General features: G+C 36.8%; 1 protein-coding gene and 1 non-coding gene across 2 annotated transcripts; both read right to left on the minus strand.

Moving 5' to 3' along the window:
* Positions 1–2,641: 2,641 nt before the first annotated feature.
* Positions 2,642–2,713, minus strand: Trnad-guc. The gene has a single exon. It is a non-coding gene; the product is annotated as a tRNA-Asp (tRNA).
* Positions 2,714–2,757: 44 nt separating this feature from the next.
* On the minus strand, positions 2,758–4,725 carry LOC5570274 (elongation of very long chain fatty acids protein 4). Its single transcript, XM_001658978.2, has 5 exons — positions 4,184–4,725; positions 3,930–4,120; positions 3,626–3,869; positions 3,427–3,563; positions 2,758–3,354 (listed from the first exon to the last, which is right to left on the minus strand). The coding sequence occupies exons 1-5, from the start codon at positions 4,239–4,241 to the stop codon at positions 3,085–3,087; spliced, it is 900 nt and encodes a 299-aa protein (XP_001659028.2). The 5' UTR covers positions 4,242–4,725; the 3' UTR covers positions 2,758–3,084.
* Positions 4,726–20,278: the final 15,553 nt, after the last annotated feature.

Raw genomic sequence — 20,278 nt, forward strand, 5'->3', positions numbered from 1 at the left:
TTTATAATAGAATGGTCAACATTTTTTGGCCGTTCAACAAGATACTACACTGTATCTCATGCTATTCGGTTAAATTACTCATTGGGGGTAGTGGCGTTCAGGATAATTACTCTTTCTGGGTATTGGCTTTTGGGGTAGTGACACATTCGGGGTAATGGCGTTCAGGGTAATGGAATGGAGCCGTGTATGAAACATATTCAAAATAGAGTTTGAACTTTGAGCCTTGTTAAGTGTCCGAATATGGATGTATCACGGTATATATTTTTTGATAAAATTCACTGGTTTGTCTGTGAAGAGATCTACGCGAGTTTTTCACAATTCAAGCTAACTACCAATATCCTTCCCAGCACTGGCTAAAATATGAGCCGAGTATTCGAATAAGGACACGATTTCAAACTTTTTACACTTAAACACTGTGAAAAAAAAATTTAATATCGCTACAACTTGTGCACAAGAGCTCCGCAGTTTCAATGAGAGAACGTTTCGTCTGATGGTTGCCCTCAGACATTCTCATTAGTTTATGAGATAGCGAGTCAAGCAAAAATTTAAAGGAGCGAAATTTCAATACTCGAATTAATCTACCAAAACCCTTGTTGCTGTATACTGAGTGTATACTCCGTTAACATTATGTGTGAAATAAAATAGAGCAGCGTTTCTCAAACTATGTTCCGCGTTAGAAATCCTTTCCTTGCAAGGATGTTTCTTGAACATTTTTGAATCGTCATTTCTTCAAATAAGGTATTGAACTTCAAGACAAAACTTCTTATTTAAAATACTGTCAATAATAACTTCAAATTATTATTTTAATAACCTAACCCTTGGCGGGACATAATATTAGAGTACGGGAATTCGGGCTAAATGAATATCTTCACATGTTCTTCCAAAACAGACGCGTGATCACTGAAAATTCCCACCGATTGGGAACACGCTTAGTAAAATTGCATTTAATAGATTGTCCATCGTAAGAAATATTTAATATTCTACCACCACCACGATACTCTACTGGTTTTTCACAAGAAACATGTAGGAGGGTTGCCAATTTAAATAGCATTTCACCGAATGTTTTGACTAAAAAAATGAAAGTCACTGGAAAGGATTGATAAATTCTTAGAGTAATTCCTTCATAAATTTACATATTTTGTACTTAATCGTTTTCGAGATAGTATCGATCTCTCAAATGTCAATGAAATTTCTGAACATAGACTCTAGACTACATCAAAATGATGCACTGCATAGATACTTAGATTTTAAGTGTGAGGCTCTTATTTTCAGTGAAATCTATATTGTATTTAACATCAGCAATTTGACAGTTTGAATAATTGGTAATAAAATTATTTAAAGATCTGCTGCACCCAATCGCTCTATTTATAACATTTTTCCTTTTTTCAACATGCATTTCATAATAATTTCACAATAATTTCATAATCAGTGAAGAATATTCAGATCATATATTTGAAATAGATACCGTCAAGCTACCATTCACCGTGCATTTGAGAAAAATCTGCACTACAAAAAAATATATAACTATTCCAAATCATTGAAAGTAATTTTTAATGCCACTACGAAGCGTGCAATTATACCATAATTCAGAAGAAAATCTAAAATTAGTGATGCATAACGAAAAATCACTCAAAAATTATGTTCACAAATATCATTTAAGGTCGCCTCGTACCGTTCTATGTCACCGTTCACGCTAGTGCACCATTTACCGTGCGTATAGTTTTCGTCATGATTTTATTTCGTATCTTGAAGCAACGTTGTTGGTAGAGCAACTATGCAACTAGTAGTGTGCGCACTCATTTTTAATGGTATTCAAATCTTATTTTATAACAAAAGCCATAAAAAGTTGAAAAAATAGATGATTTTTTTTTTTGTTTTTTTTAATCGTGACTGTATTGTCCAAACCATTTCATATTCTCTCAAAAACTAAATATGGAGTGGGTAAATCACGACATAACAATAAATCCAACATTACCCAATACAAGCCTTTTACACTAATGCACGGAAATAGGAACCATAAATATTGAAAAGGATTCACTTACCGTGCATTTGTGTTTCGTCTGAAACACAATAATGAAGTCTAATTTGCATGAAATCTCATGGTTCATTCGGTGAAATAGGTCTCAATAGAGGTATCTGCAGCGAAAACTTATTGAAATTATGAAAAATTTGATGGTCTAATGTTAAAATGAAAAATGTGAATTTTTGGCGTTTCTACTAGTAAATAATCGCATTATCAAACAGAATTCACATGATTCTGGGTACATAAACTAAAAATCTTTGTGAAAAGAACTACTCCATTTCATCAGTTTTGTCTTATTTATTGCTTAACTTATTGCTGATAAAAGAATGAATTTATTGTGAAAATTGTATGCATATTCTGTAGGAATTTGTATAAGTGCACGGTGGATGGAGGCCGCATGGTGACTGGTGACATAACGGTACCTAGATCAAATAAAAAAAAGTTCTATTCGCATTGAATGTGTTTTTCATTCACAACATAGAAAGAAGTAACCGATCATTTTGTTTGCTAAATTCTAAAGTATTGCAAACCATATGTTTCTCAAATGAGGGTGCAATGATACCGTCAGATCTTTCAGTGAACAGATAATGCGACCGGGTCCAACAAAAAAATATTGACCTCCCCGACGGGGAATTGAACCCCGGTCTCCCGCGTGACAGGCGGGGATACTGACCACTATACTATCGAGGATGCGATGATGGAACACTAATTTGGTACAAATATCAACACAAGAATTTTATTTTATACCAGTGCAAATTGCAACTTTAATTTCAAATTAGGTCATATACGGTCACTCTTGCGTCTATTTACCTTACATAAATTAAAGAATTTTAAACGCATTGCCATATTCAAATCCTTCGAGTTTTCTTTGGCTGTCGTGAGTTTCGGATCGATTTTCAAACGAGTCCACAAGCTATAGTAGTTCGACGATATTTCTACATACATTATACAACTACAGGCTAATCAGACTGAGCGGCTACTACTTCCTTACACAAAACACAGCAACACGACATTCGTTCTGTCCGAAGCAGTTTTGCTCTGTTTTCTACTTTTTTTTTGTGTTAATCAGCGTGACTATCAACCATCGTCTTTTTGAGGGCTGGGTGTCGACCGTTGAACTCGTTGTCATCGATGTTTTCTACCTTTGGTTTTGGCTCGACAGTCGGTTTCGAAGGCTTCTTCTTGATGTACGCCTTGTAGTAGAAATCGAGAAACAGTACAAACATGAAGAGGTTCTGCGGAAGAATGACAAACAGCGGCCACTTGGGGAAGTTGCAATTCGGTTGAAACACCAGCACGAACCACTGGAGGAATATTGCTCCAAATTGAATCTGAAGGGAGGGGGTATAACGAAGATAAGATCAATGATTAGGTACTATTATAGTGAGAATATTGGATCTTACAATTTGCAATTGAGTGATGTGTTTCTTCCACCAAACGTTAGCCTTGTACTTGGGGCTGATCGAAGTTAGGAAATAGTAGTAATACATCACCACATGAACGAAGCTGTTGATGAATCCCATGAATACACTATGGCCACCTGAAACGACCAAAAATAAAGTCGGTAATTCTGTCTTTAACTTTATTTAACGATGAACCAACCTGGGAACCATTTGACTCCACTCCAACTCAGCATTACCATTCCGGTGTGGTGATAAACGTGCAAGAAACTGACCTGATTCTGTTTCTTCCGTAACACGAAGAATACAGTATCTAGCAAATCTATAACTTTTACCAAGAAGTAAATGTAAGCTCGCCTGGTGATCGCAAAGGGTACCCCTTCGGTTGAATAATCAACTGGTTGACATAGTAAGCTGTAGTCGCGCAAATAACACAACCGTAAACCCTAAAAAATGGTTCAACAAATTATCAGATAGGATCTTTTCAGAGCCCAATTGCATCGTACCTCCACAAAAAGAAATGAACAAATCAGAACTTGCACCAGATTGTAAATCTTAATTATATTATCGATCTGCATTGGTTTCCGACTCTCCATCCATTTCGGCCCCAGTTTCAACACAAACCAAAGATATAAACCAAGGATAGCGAATCCAGGCCAAGGTGTTCCCATCAACGGCAAGTCATTCACCCTCGCATCTATAAAAATCAATCACATTCTTCCAGAACAAACTTCAGATCTCAAACAACTTCAGGTATTACCGCTAACTTCATAGTTAACATAGTTGTAGAACGACGCCAAGTACCGCAGCACCAACATCCTGGCCAATATCCAACTCAACGACAAACACCGGTTATCCGCGAATCGACGCACCCGTACGGACTCGACACACGTGCACTACTGGACCAGACTTCCTGCAGTCCCGTGCGAAACTAAGGTGGCCATTAAAGACGCGAAAAATTACGTCGAATCATTGTGACCAACCGGCACCAATACGGAACCAACTTCACACAACAATAGCTGTGACCAACCCGTCATTACACTTTTAACAATATGCATTTATTCAACAAAGGAAATAAAATTACAACTTTCTCGCTAACCGTTATGGCGTCGACAGCGCGAACCTTAAAAACATGGAAAGCGCAACCCCAACGCAGTAGGCTAAATTCTAACTCGATTGCACCGCCCGGTAGTATTGCGCAAGTAAACGCAATAAGTAGAACAACGAAACGGCGCGGCATTAGAGTGGCGTCTATGCGAAAGGACACTCAATGGACTTTGAGGGCAGCTTTTCTACATACGTTTGTCAACGTCATTTGGCAAAGTGTCTTTGCTGTTACGATACTGTGTCGGTGTAAGGAATTCGGATATAAGAGGTCAAGTGAAATATTCGGTTGTAGCACACAGGTCATCACTAACAAGCGAAACGAACACAGTGAGAAGTTTGGCAATATTCAGATACACATACATTTCAACCCTGCTAAATTCGATGAAGACAAACCCACATATACAAGCACAACAAAACGAAACCTAAGAACCTTATTAAATATTTTGTTCATATTACTAGCGGAATAAGGTTATAAGGCAGCGTCCATTTAGTTATTAAGTAACGCAAAAAAAATGAATGCATTTTTCTTCCCCTCCTTATTCATTACGCTTTTTGTAAGGAAAATTTCAAATGTGTGTTTGATCCGCAAAACTACTCAACTCTTCTCCACTCTCTATAGTGTTGTGGATATTATTTGTGGACTTAGCCTTAAGCACTTGTCAAGTACTATATTAAAAATAGGTACTGATAATTTTTATTTTTCGGGGATGAACCAGCCTCGGGCTGAATTTCCCCTTAATAAAGAGTCAATCAATCAAATCAATAATTTTTATTATCGTATTACTATTGGACGTCAATCGTTTTAGTAACTACAATCAAATCAGTCGATTCAGAATTATTTTGATCATTTGAGTCCATTAAGCCATGCCATCCACTTCAGTTATGAGTGAAGCCCAAAATCACATGGACGTGTGAAAACCAGTACACTGAAAAGAATAATGCAACTGTGGATGAAAAAGGAATGGCATTAAGAAGATGTGCAACTCTTAAGCAAAACTGTTTAATTTTAAAACATACTCTGTGTAACAATATTTAAGTTTGTGGAAAATATTTAAAAGATAAAAGCAGTGCGATAAAAAAACCCAAAGAAAATATTAGTCTTCAAAATTACAATAAAACTTTAACAAACTTTTAAAATTTTCATCGGGATAGGTGTAGATAAGAACATAATTTAGAGAGCCATTTTCACCAGTTTTTTTTTCATTTTTCTAGAGATGCATCTGGATATTTCCTGAAATTTTTCCTGTAATTTCTCAATGGGTTCCCAAAGAAACCCCTCAAAGAACTTTTCAAGAAGAATTTTTCCAAAAATTTGGTGTTTAATTCGAGTCAGCCACGTGGGATAGTTCCGCATAAAACTCTTCTATTTTTCATTATGCCCAAGCAAACAAATCCCCCGACGAGCATAAACATGCTTTAATTCGGCTGTCGAGATCAACTGAAAGGGGAAATATTGAAACGCAAATCAAACTTTCCTGATTTCACCTCAATGTTTGCATCACTATATTGATGTCACACTCAGATGACATCAAAATATCGAGGAGTTACATCAATTCTTCAAAATATTGATGTCGTCTAAAGGTTGCTCTAGCGAATCGATCAGAGATATTCTCATAGATCCTTCTTAGAATTCCTCCACTAGTTATTTGATTAATTTTTTCAAGGATTCCTCCAATAATCTCACGTAATTTTTTCTCCAAAATTCATTCCATCTCCAAAAATTCATTTATGAAACAACGAGAAGAGTATCATATCATTGAAACTACAAGCATTGCTGCATTAACTACTCCACCAGCAGCTTATATTTTTATTACAAAAGATATTCAAATCGCGATAACTTTTTTGTTTCTCGATATGTTTGTACTATTTTTTCACAAGTTCATGAAAAATTCTTCTATTTTCAGAATCTGCGTCGGTATTGATCATTGGTTATCTGGGTTTGAAGATCTTTCGATGTTCCCAGGTGGACCGACGTTCCCCATACAATTTTTTTTGGCGTAATTTTGTTTTTAGTCATTTTATCAAAAAAAAAAAACATGGGCTTTACAATATCAGATAATAAAGAGCTTCTCTGAAAAACCATCCAAAAAATTGTCTCCAAGAAATCTCAAAATTACAATTCTTCTAGTCTGAGATATTTACGCATCTGTTCCCCAAGGAATTCCAGAATGGAAAATCGACGCAGATTCTTGAAGTGGAAGAATTTTTGAGAACTTTTGAAAAAATGGTGCGAAAATATAGGAAAACAAAAAAGATATCACGGTTGAAATATATTCTTGCTGTTAAAAAATGATGCTGCTAGTAGAGGGGTTGAGTAGTATACATTATTGTAACCAGTTAACGCCCAAGTTATCGCACAATTGGAATGCAGTTCAGTATTTGGTATTCGTAGATGTATTCTCATAAACTAAATCATTTCACCAAAAAAAAATCATGTGTTTGTGTGGGGATCCAAAAAAAAAATGTGAAGATGTGTCGTCCATATCGATATATCGATTTCTCGACTAAGTCGAGTCTAGTACACGTCACTGAAGACAGCCTTACAGTTGAGGTCGAAATACGCGTATCTGTCAAAGGATACAAACTCTAGTTCAATTAAATGGTATAGTACTAAATTCGGTTTTTCGTATACTTCTACTGAAAAGATAAGTTGAAAGAACAGATTATTTTTAAAAGAAGGGTAAGTCATCTATGAAATGCAAATATGTGAAGATGGTGCATATTGACATGATCAAGTATGAAGATATCTTAGACTCCTCTTTGATGCTTATGTATTTTCAAAGAAGAACCTCCCCTGTCAATTAAGGTTGATAGAAAAAAGTCGAGAAATGAAGATATAATTTTCCGGTAAATGGTCCTTCCGGTAAATGGTTCATTCAGGTAAATGGTTTTCCGGTAATTGGTCTTCCGGTAAATTGCATTCCGGGTAATGGTTTTCCGGGTAATGTCGAAGAACCAAAGAGTAACCTGTTGCAGCCCTCATTTCGAATCATCGAATAATTGCATCATCGAATCAAATTTCCGTTGATATGGTTTAACTTTCAGAAAGAAATAATCACGGAAAAACCAGGATGGGAAACATAGGAAGAAATTTGATAAGGATAAAAGAGCATATTGAGGACAGGTACAAATCAGTATTTTATAACTTTCAGCAGGGGAAGATAACATGGTCGGCGTTAAGTCAGAGTGGACCAAGTGATATTTATGATATTTTGAGAAAAATGGGTTTAAAGTCTAACGCTCTGTAATTTTTGAACTCGTTTAAATTTTGGTTCAATATTTCTGCACTTCTTTGTGTTACTTTCAAACAATATAATGTGAAGTGATAATCATGAAAAATCATTATCCAAACCTCTAATAGAACAATTTTTTTGATGGCATATGTATGTACTTGGTCCACTCTGACTGAACCAAAGTCCACCGTTCAGTAAGTTGGTTCACTCTGACTGAACAATTTATTGGAAAATAACAATCATTTAATGCTTGCATGGTCAAATTTGGCGCATATCTCTAAAAGAAACAGATTATCACACCAGTATCGTAAATTCTTCAATGATCCATATAGTCAATACCGAAATCAATGGCATTACGATAGCTTGAAAATTAAGGTTTCGCAGATTCAGGGCATGGAAGACCGGAAATATTCAAATATGCGTTCAGTCAGAGTGGACCAAGTGAAAATCTTGAGTACCGACCAAAATATGCTGGTCCAATAAGCGGGTCCTAGGACATGCCATACATACACCATAGAACTACCATAAACTTCTTTTGGACTCTAAAATTGACTCAAAAAATGCAACAATCAATTAGTTTATTGCTTTTCAACACTTGGTCCACTCTGTCTGCACAGAAATTATTGCAATTTCTGACCACCCATCCGAATATGGTAAATGGTCAAAAATCAAAATAAAATGAATTGAATCAAGTAACATTCATGAATTGATATTGAAGGATAAGTAGGAGAATCATTCGATGTCGAAAAATCTGACAAATCTCTTGAAATGTTTTTCATTTCCTCACATTCCTCAGAGTGCTGATCATTTTCGCTGCTATAGTAATAAGCACTTGGTCCACTCTGACTGCACACTTTTATCGATTTTATTGATCATCCAAAGTAAATTTATTACATATCTCTCGCAGTTTACAGCATCCATCAAATCTGATCAAAGTGTAACGGAGGTAAGGTAATTCCGCATCTAATGAGACAATAATCCAATTTTCCCAAGTTTTGTACTTGGTCCCCTCTGACTTAACCCCTCCAACATGGGAAGAAACTCGGTAGGAGAAGAGAAACTTATTTGGAAAAGTTTAGAGTTTCCAGAAGCGCCTGCAAGGAAAAAACGGATCCATCTTGTGCAGTTTCACAAATACCTCGCCGTCTCTGATCGACACCTTCTCGATGAGTCCAGCTTCCTTCATCCTCATTGCCGAAGATCTAACATCTCGTACTCGTTTCGGTAGGCCTTCATTGACGAATATACGGAAAAAACCTCCATTGGTATCGTTAGGGTTCGGAGAATAACCAATATCCTTCAAACAAAGGGACAAATCCGACAAATAGCTATTGAAAAACTTGCATCTACTAGTACGTAGTGCAAAACAGCAGACTATGAAGGATTTATCTGATGATGATGCTGAAGGTAATCGATCCAAATCAATAACAGGTACATCTTCCAACACAGGCGCAAAACTCAAATCTTTGAGCCAACCCTTCTTCAGTAGAGAAGCTAGGTAGAATACAGGACGCTTCGATGTTTACTGACTTTAAAATGGCTTGCTCAATTTTCACCACCTAATAAAATTTCAATCTTGTCGCTCCTTTGCAACGCGACCTATTCATTTCAATCATTTGTAAAAATCTTCTATAGACTCCCTTTACCTTTGAGTTTTTTTATAATTAAAATTCACGACGTAAGTTATTGATTTATTTTTGGTATCAAGTGTGCAAGTGTGCATAATTGTGCATGTATGGATATGTATTTACGTTTTCACGTCTGTGTTTTACTTATGTGGTAGGGCAAAAAATGTATGATTTTAGCGCTGCATCTATGTTTAAATTTATGTTTATGTTTATGTTTAAATTTCTTTATCAGGGAACGTTCATAAATTACCTACGTCACGAAAAGTTTTGCCATGTTCAACCTCCTTCCTTTTTCTCTATATCTACCTCACTGCTCCTGTGTACGTGACGTAATTTATGAATGACCCCGTCAGCTGCAGTGTTTCGATATATTCCATTAAACAGCTCAAAGATTTATTATTATTTTTTCAATTTGTCTTGGCTGAACTGGCTAAATTTGGCTACATCTATGTAGCTTTACTTTTAACACTCGACCGTCGGTTCTCCAAGTGTCCAAATGTTAACAAATGAGCAATGATTAGAATTATTTAATAATATTGGTTGTGCTACTTTTTTTTCCACCGATCTCGGCATTTTTGGCAAAATGTTCTTCTTCTTTCTAGCTTGCTTCTCAGATTAGTGTTCTTATGAGCACTTCCACAGTTATTAACTGAGAGCTTTCTTTGCCGATTGACCATTTGTGCATGTGTATATCGTGTGGCAGGTACGAAGATACTCTATGCCCTGGGAAACGAAAAAAATTCCTTTACGAAAAGATCCTCGACCAGCGGGATTCAAACCCACGACCCTCAGCATGGTCATGCTGAATAGCTGCGTGTTTACCGCTACGGCTATCTGGGCCGTAGTGTTTAGTCGAAAATGACCAGCATCTTATGATTGTTCTTTCTAGTTTATTACCCTGGCATTTAATTCGGGGTACATACAGAATTATGGCATTCGGAGAAAAATAAGCAAAATCAAGCAAATTCACAGTAAAAGTGATTCTATTGAGGTTCAATATTTAGAAATCCAAAGATGGACGCGTATAGTGTCCCTACTCTCGATCACTAAGGCACTCTTAGTTTCGACTTGATTTTTAAGATTTCCTCAAACCATAAAGCTGGAATGAGAACTGCACTGTTGTATGTCGCTTCCCTCGCAAGAAACTTGTTTTTTTATATTTTGATACAACATGGAATTGGATTCTGAACTCTCTCAACTTAGGGGAATAAGAAAACCATCATTACTCCAAACATTTTTAAATGCTAAGATGATCCATTTACTCAAATGCACCCTACCTTTTTTGTTAGGCGATTTTTTCGATTTTTTTGACCTTGTTAATATTTGGCATCAAATATGTATGAGGCTGATACAAATATTAATTTTACATTATGTCACCCCCTCCAACCCCTCTTCCAATATTGGAGAGGAGAAAACAAAGATCCATATTTTTTCTTGAAATCAATTAGATATTATTTTTTTAAGGCAGAAGAATAAGGGAAAATGGCGATTCATAGGAGAATTGAAAAAAGTTCAACATTCAAATTTAAATTTTAAATTAAAAAAAATATTTTTGTTAGTTCCTTACATATTTTATAAAGCCACCCCCCCCCCCCCCCCCTTCTCGTACCTTCCAAGTGGTCTCGGACATAAAAAAAAATTGTATCAGCCTAACCTTACCTTGCTTGAACATCAATTCATACCTGTAAAAGTGGGAAATTCTGGATTAATCAAACCTGAACTACTTGAATATCAAGTAATTCGTACTTGAAATAGGTGAAAATGAAGTGCAGGTCTGAAGCAGCACTTGAATATAAAGCGAATCAAACCTGATACACTTGAATATGGACCGATTCTGACATGAATCACTTGGATATGAAGCGAATCAAACATAAATCACTGGAAATAAATCCTACATCTCTTGAATATGAAATCAATCAGACCCGAACTTTCTATCGCTGATGGATCACAAACTAGGACTAGTTCAAAATGCTCAATTTTACATGCTCACTAGCGCCACCTAGCGGCAAAATCGCGAACCAAACTGTTTGCTTTCCGGATGTCTTTGATCCCCTGAACAACTTTGCTGAAGATCGCTTCTTTACAAGTCGTAAGGATCTCGAGATATAGCAATGTGAATTAACCTGTTTTGAGGTGATGCTAAACTGTTTGGGGGTGATTCATTATTCAGCTGAGTGTTGCAATACTTATTTTAGTGAGTCCGTATTTATGACGGGTAGTGTACATACTTGTCATCAGTGTTGACCAGACTCATTTCCCCGAAATTCGAATTGTGAAGCCATGAACTGTTATAACTGTGCGTTGTATTCCTGAGATGGAGGGGGAGGTGGTTGGGCTTGAGTGTTGCACATGGGATCCGACAGTTTCGATCTCGGTGGGTTTCTATGAAATGATTCGCACTCACTCACTCACTCATTTCATTTCACCGAAACTTGAATTGTGGCTCTCTGGGATCAAAATTGATCGATTTTGTGTGCAGTACTCAAGCTTAACCATCTGCTTTTCTATCTTAGGAGGATAGAGCATGGTTGTAGTAGTTCGTCGCTTTGTAGTTCGGAAAATGTTATTTTCGGAGAAATGAGTCTGAGCAACACTGCTTGTCATAACTTTGAACGAATGCAAAAATGGTCGGTTGACATAGGCTCTCAGCTATCAACTGTAGAAATGCTCCTAGAACAGTTGAGAAACAGGTTTTGTCCCATTTGAGTCGTAACGCCGACAAGAAAAACAACATATTTGATACTGATTCAAAACATCCTTGGTATAATAAAGAATCTCATAACCTTCTATTCAAAACACTGAGAAACAGTGTAACTACAATTATCAGGAATGCTCAGTGAAATTTCTACAATCATCGGATTAATACAAATGTTCCCAGTATGAGAGTATGAAACTATGAAACTATGAAAAAACATTAAAAGTTCAGGAATACACAACAAAAAACAATGTTCTGTTAATTGTGATTCAACAGCAGATCAAATTAATGATTTCTTTTCGAAAAATAACTCTTTGATGAAAATCTTTGTTTGAACTTAAACAATGATGTCTTTGGTTTAGATGTGTAGAAGAATTTGAAATAGTTAATACACTGTTTTCAATTCAAGATTTTTCCAAAACTATGCTCCCACTAGCCCTTTCACTTTACACTCATTTGTTCAATACAATCAATACAAATTCCACAAGCTTGTACATGTGTTGAAGTGATTCCAATAAAAAAAACCTCGTTCAACTAGCATTTCAGACCTCAGACCAATCAGCATACTAAATGCACTTTCAAAGCCTTCGAAAAAATAGTATATATCTGCTCAAATTTCTGACTATGTGAACAGAAACAAGTCCCTTTCAGTCAGGTTTTCGCCGAAACCACAGTACTGAGGCAGCTTTGATCAAGGTACATGATAATACTTCTTCATCAATTGATAAAAAAGGGATAGTAGTTCTCTTGTTGATAGATTTTGAGAAAGCGTTCGATCGTCTTTCACACAGAAATTATGTTAAATAAACTAGGTACATTTTTTGGATTATTTTTTCTTCTTATCTCACAAATAGATACCAATCCGTATTTTTCAATGGTAAATTCTTTTCTTTACGTCCAATTGATTCAGGGGTACCACAAGGATCTATTGTAGCACCCCCCCCTTTTTTTTCTTTTTTCATAAATGACCTTCCAGCCGCATTAAAATTCTGCTCAGTACACATATTCGCCGATGATTTATTTCGGCGCTGATTCTAGAACAAGTTCCATAGAAATGTCTAATTAACTACGATCTACAACAAATTATCAGTGGTCTCAAGAAAATCTACTGCCTATTAACACAACCAAAACTAAAGCAGTATTTAATCGGATCATCAATCCCACTTTTCTATGCCTGAACTTATCATGAATAATGAGCGAATTCAATTCACAGACTAAGTAAACAATTTAGGAGTCATTTTTAAATCTAAATAAGATTGGGAACCTCAAATAAATTCACAAGTTTGTGAAATATATGGTATTTTAAAACAGTTCTCACTTACTGGTAAGCCTCTCAATGCCCATAACTGCATATTTGTAACATTCGACAAAAGTAGGCATTGAATAGATGGAATACCAAGTGTGCATTTCCTGGCAGTATGAGAGGAAACTTATATTCCTAAAAATAACCAGGTACTCAAAAGTGCCTATTTGAGGCTAAAATTTTGTACAACTCATATCGCATACTGGGTGAATAGTCAGAAAATAATTCTGATAGAAATTTCATTGCTACTACATTACGAGGCTCATGTTTATTTCCAATGTGACTGTCATGCGGCTTTAATTACCAATGTGACAAAACAACTTGGTATTCTTTTCGAATTTTCTAGAACAGTCTCACAGTTTTCAATAAGTTGCTCGAAAGTGTTTGTTATTAGATGACTCTCCCCGATATTAACTCTAAATTGTCAAAAATATCGAATGTGCAATTACGGACAGCTCAGCTATCATATATAAATCAAATTAATAAAGTCGCTTAATTACCCACATTTTATCTATAATGACTTAATTTTTTTTTTTTTTTTTTGAATGCTACCGCAAACAATGCTAATAAGCTACGTGTTGCACTCAATTCCAGCACTAGGTTTGTTTTTAACAAATCAGACATCTTTAATTAGCTGCTCTTTTGATCAGTTCCTCAAATATAGATTGTGCTGCCATATTAACAAAATACTTACATGTGATAACACTGGTTATCTATCCTCAAAGTTGAATCGGTGTAGAAATACCAGAACAAGAAGTCTTCTTATTCCTTTACATCATACCAGTTATCGTAGTCACTCGCTGTATTTAAGGGGTGTAATTAATTGGAACCTAGCAATAGCACAACCTACACAATATCAAAAAATTGTACCATTTAAAAAGATTGTAAATCTTGCGTTACATAAATGAAGTGTAACAAGATTGTCTTATTTAGTTGATCAACTTTGTCTAAGACACCAATTTTGTATATCATAGACTGAAATATGGGCCCAGATAGCCGTAGCGGTAAACGCGCAGCTATTCAGCATGACCATGCTGAGGGTCGTGGGTTCGAGTCCCACTGGTCGAGGATCTTTTCGTAAAAGAAATTTTCTCGATTCCCAGGGCATAGAGTATCTTCATACCGGTGCATATTTTCATCGAAAAAATCGAATATTTTTGCTTGTGAGTAATGGAAGAAAATTTCTTCTTTTCGAAGAAATTGTTCGCCGGAATTCACCTACTGGTGTTAATGGTGACGAAGAATCAAGGTGACACCCATATTTTTCAAATGCAGAAATCTAGAAAAGCAAAAATACAATCACTTCGAAAATCGTGTTTATCAAACAGTTAATCTTTTATTTGGTATTCTAGATTTCTATTCTTTAAAATTCCAGTTGTGGCTTCAATTTATGCGAGTCGTTCAACATGTCAGGTAGCCTGGTAATCAGCCTTCCATGTTCTCAGAATGCATCAAATTCCAATATTCAAACATAACATACGTGCACACCCACGTAAATGCTGTACACAGCATTGCCCAAGTGTCCTGATTCCATGCTAAAGATTAAAGTATCAAACATTTCCCACATCACTCTTGAAGCCTCGAGAGAATTTCCGTCACCGTTTTCCACTTCCGTACCATCCACTGCTCCAAAAACCCAACCGAAGCTTTCCACCATACGGTACGGTATACTATCTTTTTCCACTTCACCCAGCTATAAATAATCACATACATTCGAGAACAAACTAACTCTTCCGCTCTCTCACACACGCACTCATATTCAAACATGGCTAAAATTCATATCCCTTTCCATTGGGGAAAAACATCACGTCGTCGCCAACCGATCCTCATTACCACCCACGCACAACAATCCACCACCCACTCGCATGGGAAAAGCGCGCCTCTTAGCTTTGAGTTTCTCCTCCGGTTCTCTGCTTCCTCTTGCGAGCTTTGTCGTCGTCGTCCTCATCATCGTCATCGTCTAGTTTATGGCGCACAAATACAGGCAAACCCTCCACCGCCACGCCCCCCACCATCCACTTCTCTCGGATCTTGGATCGAGAGCCTCCGCATCATACACAGCACGGACCAGGGCGAAAGCTCATCTAAGGACCTGACTGTCGCTGTCGGTCGTAGTCGTAGCAAAGCGAAGCGCCCCCATTGCCGTATAAATGCAAACGGCTGAATGGGTTGACACACTCTAGGGGACGACAGGACGCGACGGGCGTGGGTGGAATGCGAAAGGACTTCCCAGGCAAGCACACTAAGCGGATCATAATTTTCTACCTCGTTCGCACCGAGCAGGCGGCGAGAGTCAGAGCGCCACACCGATCTACATAACCTCTCTTCTACCATCCAGTCAGTCAGCCAACCAGCCAGCAGTAGCAAGTAGCGCAAAAGGATGTGATGGTACTATGGGCGTAGCCTGGATTCCAAGGGGGGCAAGTGGCCTGAAAAGTTCAGTTACGCAAAAACGATCATTTCTCGCATTACTTATGATATCGCCCGAAAGGCCGAGTAACGGAATGTCTTCTTCTTCGTCTTTTTGGCAGAGCCTGCTTCTCAGCTTAGTGTTCTTATGAGCCACAGCCACTGATAGGCACCCTTCAGAACAAAAATCCTAGCTACGGCAAAGGATGACACACGGACAAAATACTCTTAAATTGGAGCAGGCTTCGGGTTGGGTTTGGGTTGGGAAGGAGCGAGTCAAAAGGAAAAGCGCTTCCACACAGCCTCCTTCGCTTTTCGGTCGAACGGTGAACTCTTTGTCAGCTGCTGTTGCTGAGGTTGAAGGGATTGCGAAATGGAAATGGCTCGGTGGAGAAAGTTCTGCTCGCTATACCTTCCTAGCTACATATCTATGGAGCGACACAACCTAGTAGCTAACAGTGCAGGGCAATGGCAATAGCTATAGCAGCAGCAGTAGTAGACACAATTCACTCTTCAACTCTTTGGCTCCGGTGGTGGAGGTTGCTGTTTAACTCTAGTGGTAGGGTTTCCAGGCCAGAATTGCATTTTGTAACCACTTTAAGATGTCTGACTACTTCAACATAGCTTCATAATTCCAAGGGCCCATTCACAAATTTCATAACGCTGATGGGGGTGGGTGGGTGTCCTAAAAATGTTACAGCTCATACAAAAATTTAAAAATATTCATACAAAATGCGTCACGAGGGGGTGGGTGGGTATCGAAAATTGCCATTTTTGGCGTTATGAAATTTATGAACAAACCCCAACATCTATTTAATTTCAACTAGAATTTGTATCCTTTGACAGATATGAGTATTTTGACAATGCCCATGGACTCGAAAATCGAGTCTAGTCTAGATACGGTTGAGATCGAAATATATTTTTCAATATATACAAATTCTAGTTGAAATTAAATAGTATTGTAGTGTTTATTTCCAATCATTTACGCTTGCATACTATTCATGCACCTATATATGGCAACCCTATCTAAAGCTCATGCGATGTGAAAATATAATCATCAAATCCATTTCATTGTTCCACTTTAAATGTCACCGAATGGAAACGACGAGAATTTGAATGAAATGTGCATAGCTAGCAGCAGTTTCAGGGAAAACGAAGATTGAATAAAAATTGCTGGAACTCTGATTTTACGGCAACGTTCGTTACACCTGATTGGCTAAATAGAGCCCCAATCTTAAAACCAAAAGAAAGACCAGATCTTAAAGAATGTGGCGTATGTATCGATCATCGCAAATAGATGGACGACTTTCCCAGTGTGCATCACGGTCACCTAACCCGAATGGCGAATCATAGTTGGATTTGAGTTCGAAAAACGGTAAAACTTATATATTATAATTATAACTTAATAATAATAATTTAAACTTGTATATTATAACGGTAAAACTTATATATATATATATATATATATATATATATATATATATATATATATATATATATATATATATATATATATATATATATATATATATATATATATATATATATATATATATATATATATATATATATATATATTGTACGTTCGTTCATTTGTTTGTCAAATAAATCAATTTGAAAACTATGAGAATAGTCAAAGGCGTATTGACTGCATCATAACAAACTTATAAGAGATTTCTCAGAGTCCATTCAATAATCAGATTTCTGCAAATGATCTTACCAGACATCATTTAAGGTTTCATCAACAACGTTTTAGATTAAACTTGCGAGGAATCTGTCAAAAATTGTCTGTGAAATTTAAAAGATCTTGCCAGCAGAACTATTAGCAATCTTTGAAAAAATGGATCCAAGAATTCTTTGACGTCTCTCCATATTTCATGTATTTCTTTTTATTTTTCCTTAGATTCTTCACAGAAACTATGTCCATATGTTTTTCCTGATAACTTGATCCACCCACTAAACACGTTGGGCTCCACAATTGGACCTTCCTGATCCGGAGCTAGCACCATCTTTGCAAGGATGCTGTGTGGCATTCTTGCAACTTAAGGAATTTAAGGATTCTCGGTTCGTCGTAGCTTGACACATTTTCATATATTCAACTAACAATGTCTGCATCACCTTCGAAGCAAACAAATTGACTGGATCTGTCAAAACCCGTACTCCGGCTCTCCACATCACACCTTCTAGTGCAATATTGAACAAGAGGCACTAAGAACCATCCAAACGAAGATCTGGAATAACATAGTTATCGCTCGGAAGCTCTCACAATCCAAAGTGCAACATTGCTTGTAAATGAAGTATTACCCCTTCTTTCCACTCCTCCGGCAGCAATTATGTTTCCTAGATTGTGCTTATCATCTGGTGCAGACAAATGTACAGCTTCCAGGGATTGGATTCTGAGAAAATTGAGTGTATTCTCACTTCTCGCTCTCTGTAATAATCATGATTCGCAACATATCATGAAAGACTGTTCATCGTCTACTGCTACAGCTCTGATTATATCGGGGGGATAACAGTGCATGACAAAATCCATCTAAACAAGCTCACCTGGGGGACACTATTGCTATTGGATATTCTTGCATTGTTTATTATGCCAGTAAAATAAAATATTAGCCCCAATGGTAAATGAGCGTGAAAAATGGTTTTTATCATCTCTCTCTTTGGGGCTCTCGTTCTCAGCTATCATTTATCATTTATTACCGCTTGCGAAACATTTCCGATAATCGACTAGTACAGATGGTATATTTTTCTTCGTTTGCTTCGTCCTTCTGGATCAAATGAGAAAGAATTTTACAATGCTTGATAGCCTTATTTTATTTAACTGTTGAATAGCATACTAGCCGTACTTTTTTGGGCCTTCACTAGTCTAGTGGTAACGTCCATATGAAGGCTAAGTCATACTGAAGCTGAAAGAGTTCGATTACCGGTCGGTCCAGGACCTTTTCACAATGGAAATTTTCTTGACTTATAGAGTATCATCGTACCTGTCACACCATATTCGAATGAGAAATTGTAAAATTTGGCAAAGAAAGCTATCAGTTAACAATTATGGAAGTGCTCATAAAAACATTAAGAAGCAGGCTCTTTCCCAGTGAGGGCGTAATACTGAAAAGACAAAGAAGAACCTCCATCAAAGTGGGGACTGGTTTGTCTTTTCTTACGTTTGTCTTTTAAGATGCTTCCATTCTTATTCAATCCGATATATGAAGCGGAATATGTGAATTGCTTCTTCAAATGAACAAGGTAAGCAGTCAAATGTTGGTTAGCATAGCTTAGTTGCACTAAGAACCAACAGACGAAGCTTGGGAGTAGCTTATCATCTTCAGAGTACAATTTCGAGAAACCCAAACATTATAGAGTCAATAACGGCGCCGGCCACGTCCTTACGGTCATCTGGAATGGGAAAGAATGTTAGTGTGACATCCATTGTTACTATAGACCGAGTATACCTCTGCGTCACGGGAAGTAGTTTTTGTTAAGAAGAAGGAAGAAGAAGCTACACAATCAGGATTCACCTTGTTAAGTGATGCGATTCATGTAACCTCAAAAAGACATCCATTTAGATAGATGGAAACTAAACATAAATTATATCGGTACCTCTGGTAATGCGTTGAACCATTCAAAGTTTTTTTTCTTCAACAGAAGCTAATGTATTAGTTTTTATATATAAAATGTATGAAATAGAGCATGTCGACACTTGGATTCAGATTTTTTTCTCAACCCTGATCCCATGGCTCAAACTCAAATTTTGGGTGTATTGTTTTTTCCGTGTCCCTTCCGAAATGTCAGATAGGAACAACCCCAGTGTTAAAACTACAACCCATGTGGAGTTTTTGTTGACTAAGCGAACGTCAAACATGATCAAGGCTCAAGTGTCAAGGTTCATTTATGGACCCAATTTTTAAATTAAAGTTTAAATAAGATATAGCCGTTATTTTAAAATAGTTGCAGTAACATGCTCTTCCGTGTTATTAAATAAAAACAAGATTTGATTCAACATTTTAGGACCCTATTGGATTGGCCTTCACTAGTTTGCCTGATTATGGTTAGCCATCAATCTTCTTGACGGTAAGATGGTCCCTGTATCTCATATTAATCTTCCAGGTATTTTCACGCTTCTCGCGCAATGGGAAACATTTCCATTCTACTTCTTTCTCGTCATTTTTTTTTTTAAATTTATTTATCAAACATACTTCAAGTAAATCACATATTACATATTACATACTATACCGTTAGTTAACAAATATTTAAATATTCACCAAATATTTTTTTTACTTTTTCTTTCTGATTCCATCTGAATTCTCTTATGCTTTTTTTAAATACAAACAGGTTTATTTTTGGATGTTTCTGTACACAGAATGCAATATAATGTACTGCTAACCAAGACACAGTTTTCTGACGAGGACACTCTAAATCAAAATCCCAACTTAAGATGTCTTCAAAATCATTGAATTGTACTTTCAATGTGTTATGTATAATA

The sequence above is a fragment of the Aedes aegypti genome, chromosome 2 (genome assembly GCF_002204515.2).
Source record: "Aedes aegypti strain LVP_AGWG chromosome 2, AaegL5.0 Primary Assembly, whole genome shotgun sequence".
Taxonomy (NCBI): Eukaryota; Metazoa; Arthropoda; class Insecta; order Diptera; family Culicidae; genus Aedes; species Aedes aegypti.

Bases quoted from the DNA above. Each gene is read 5' to 3' on its own strand.
- LOC5570274 (XM_001658978.2), bottom strand. From the start codon at position 4,241: ATGTTGGTGCTGCGGTACTTGGCGTCGTTCTACAACTATGTTAACTAT. The intron at 3,564-3,625 runs GTTGGTTCATCG...TGGTCGTTTCAG, and splicing joins TGGAGTCAAATGGTTCCCAG to GTGGCCATAGTGTATTCATG. The intron at 3,355-3,426 runs GTAAGATCCAAT...CCCTCCCTTCAG, and splicing joins ACATCACTCAATTGCAAATT to ATTCAATTTGGAGCAATATT.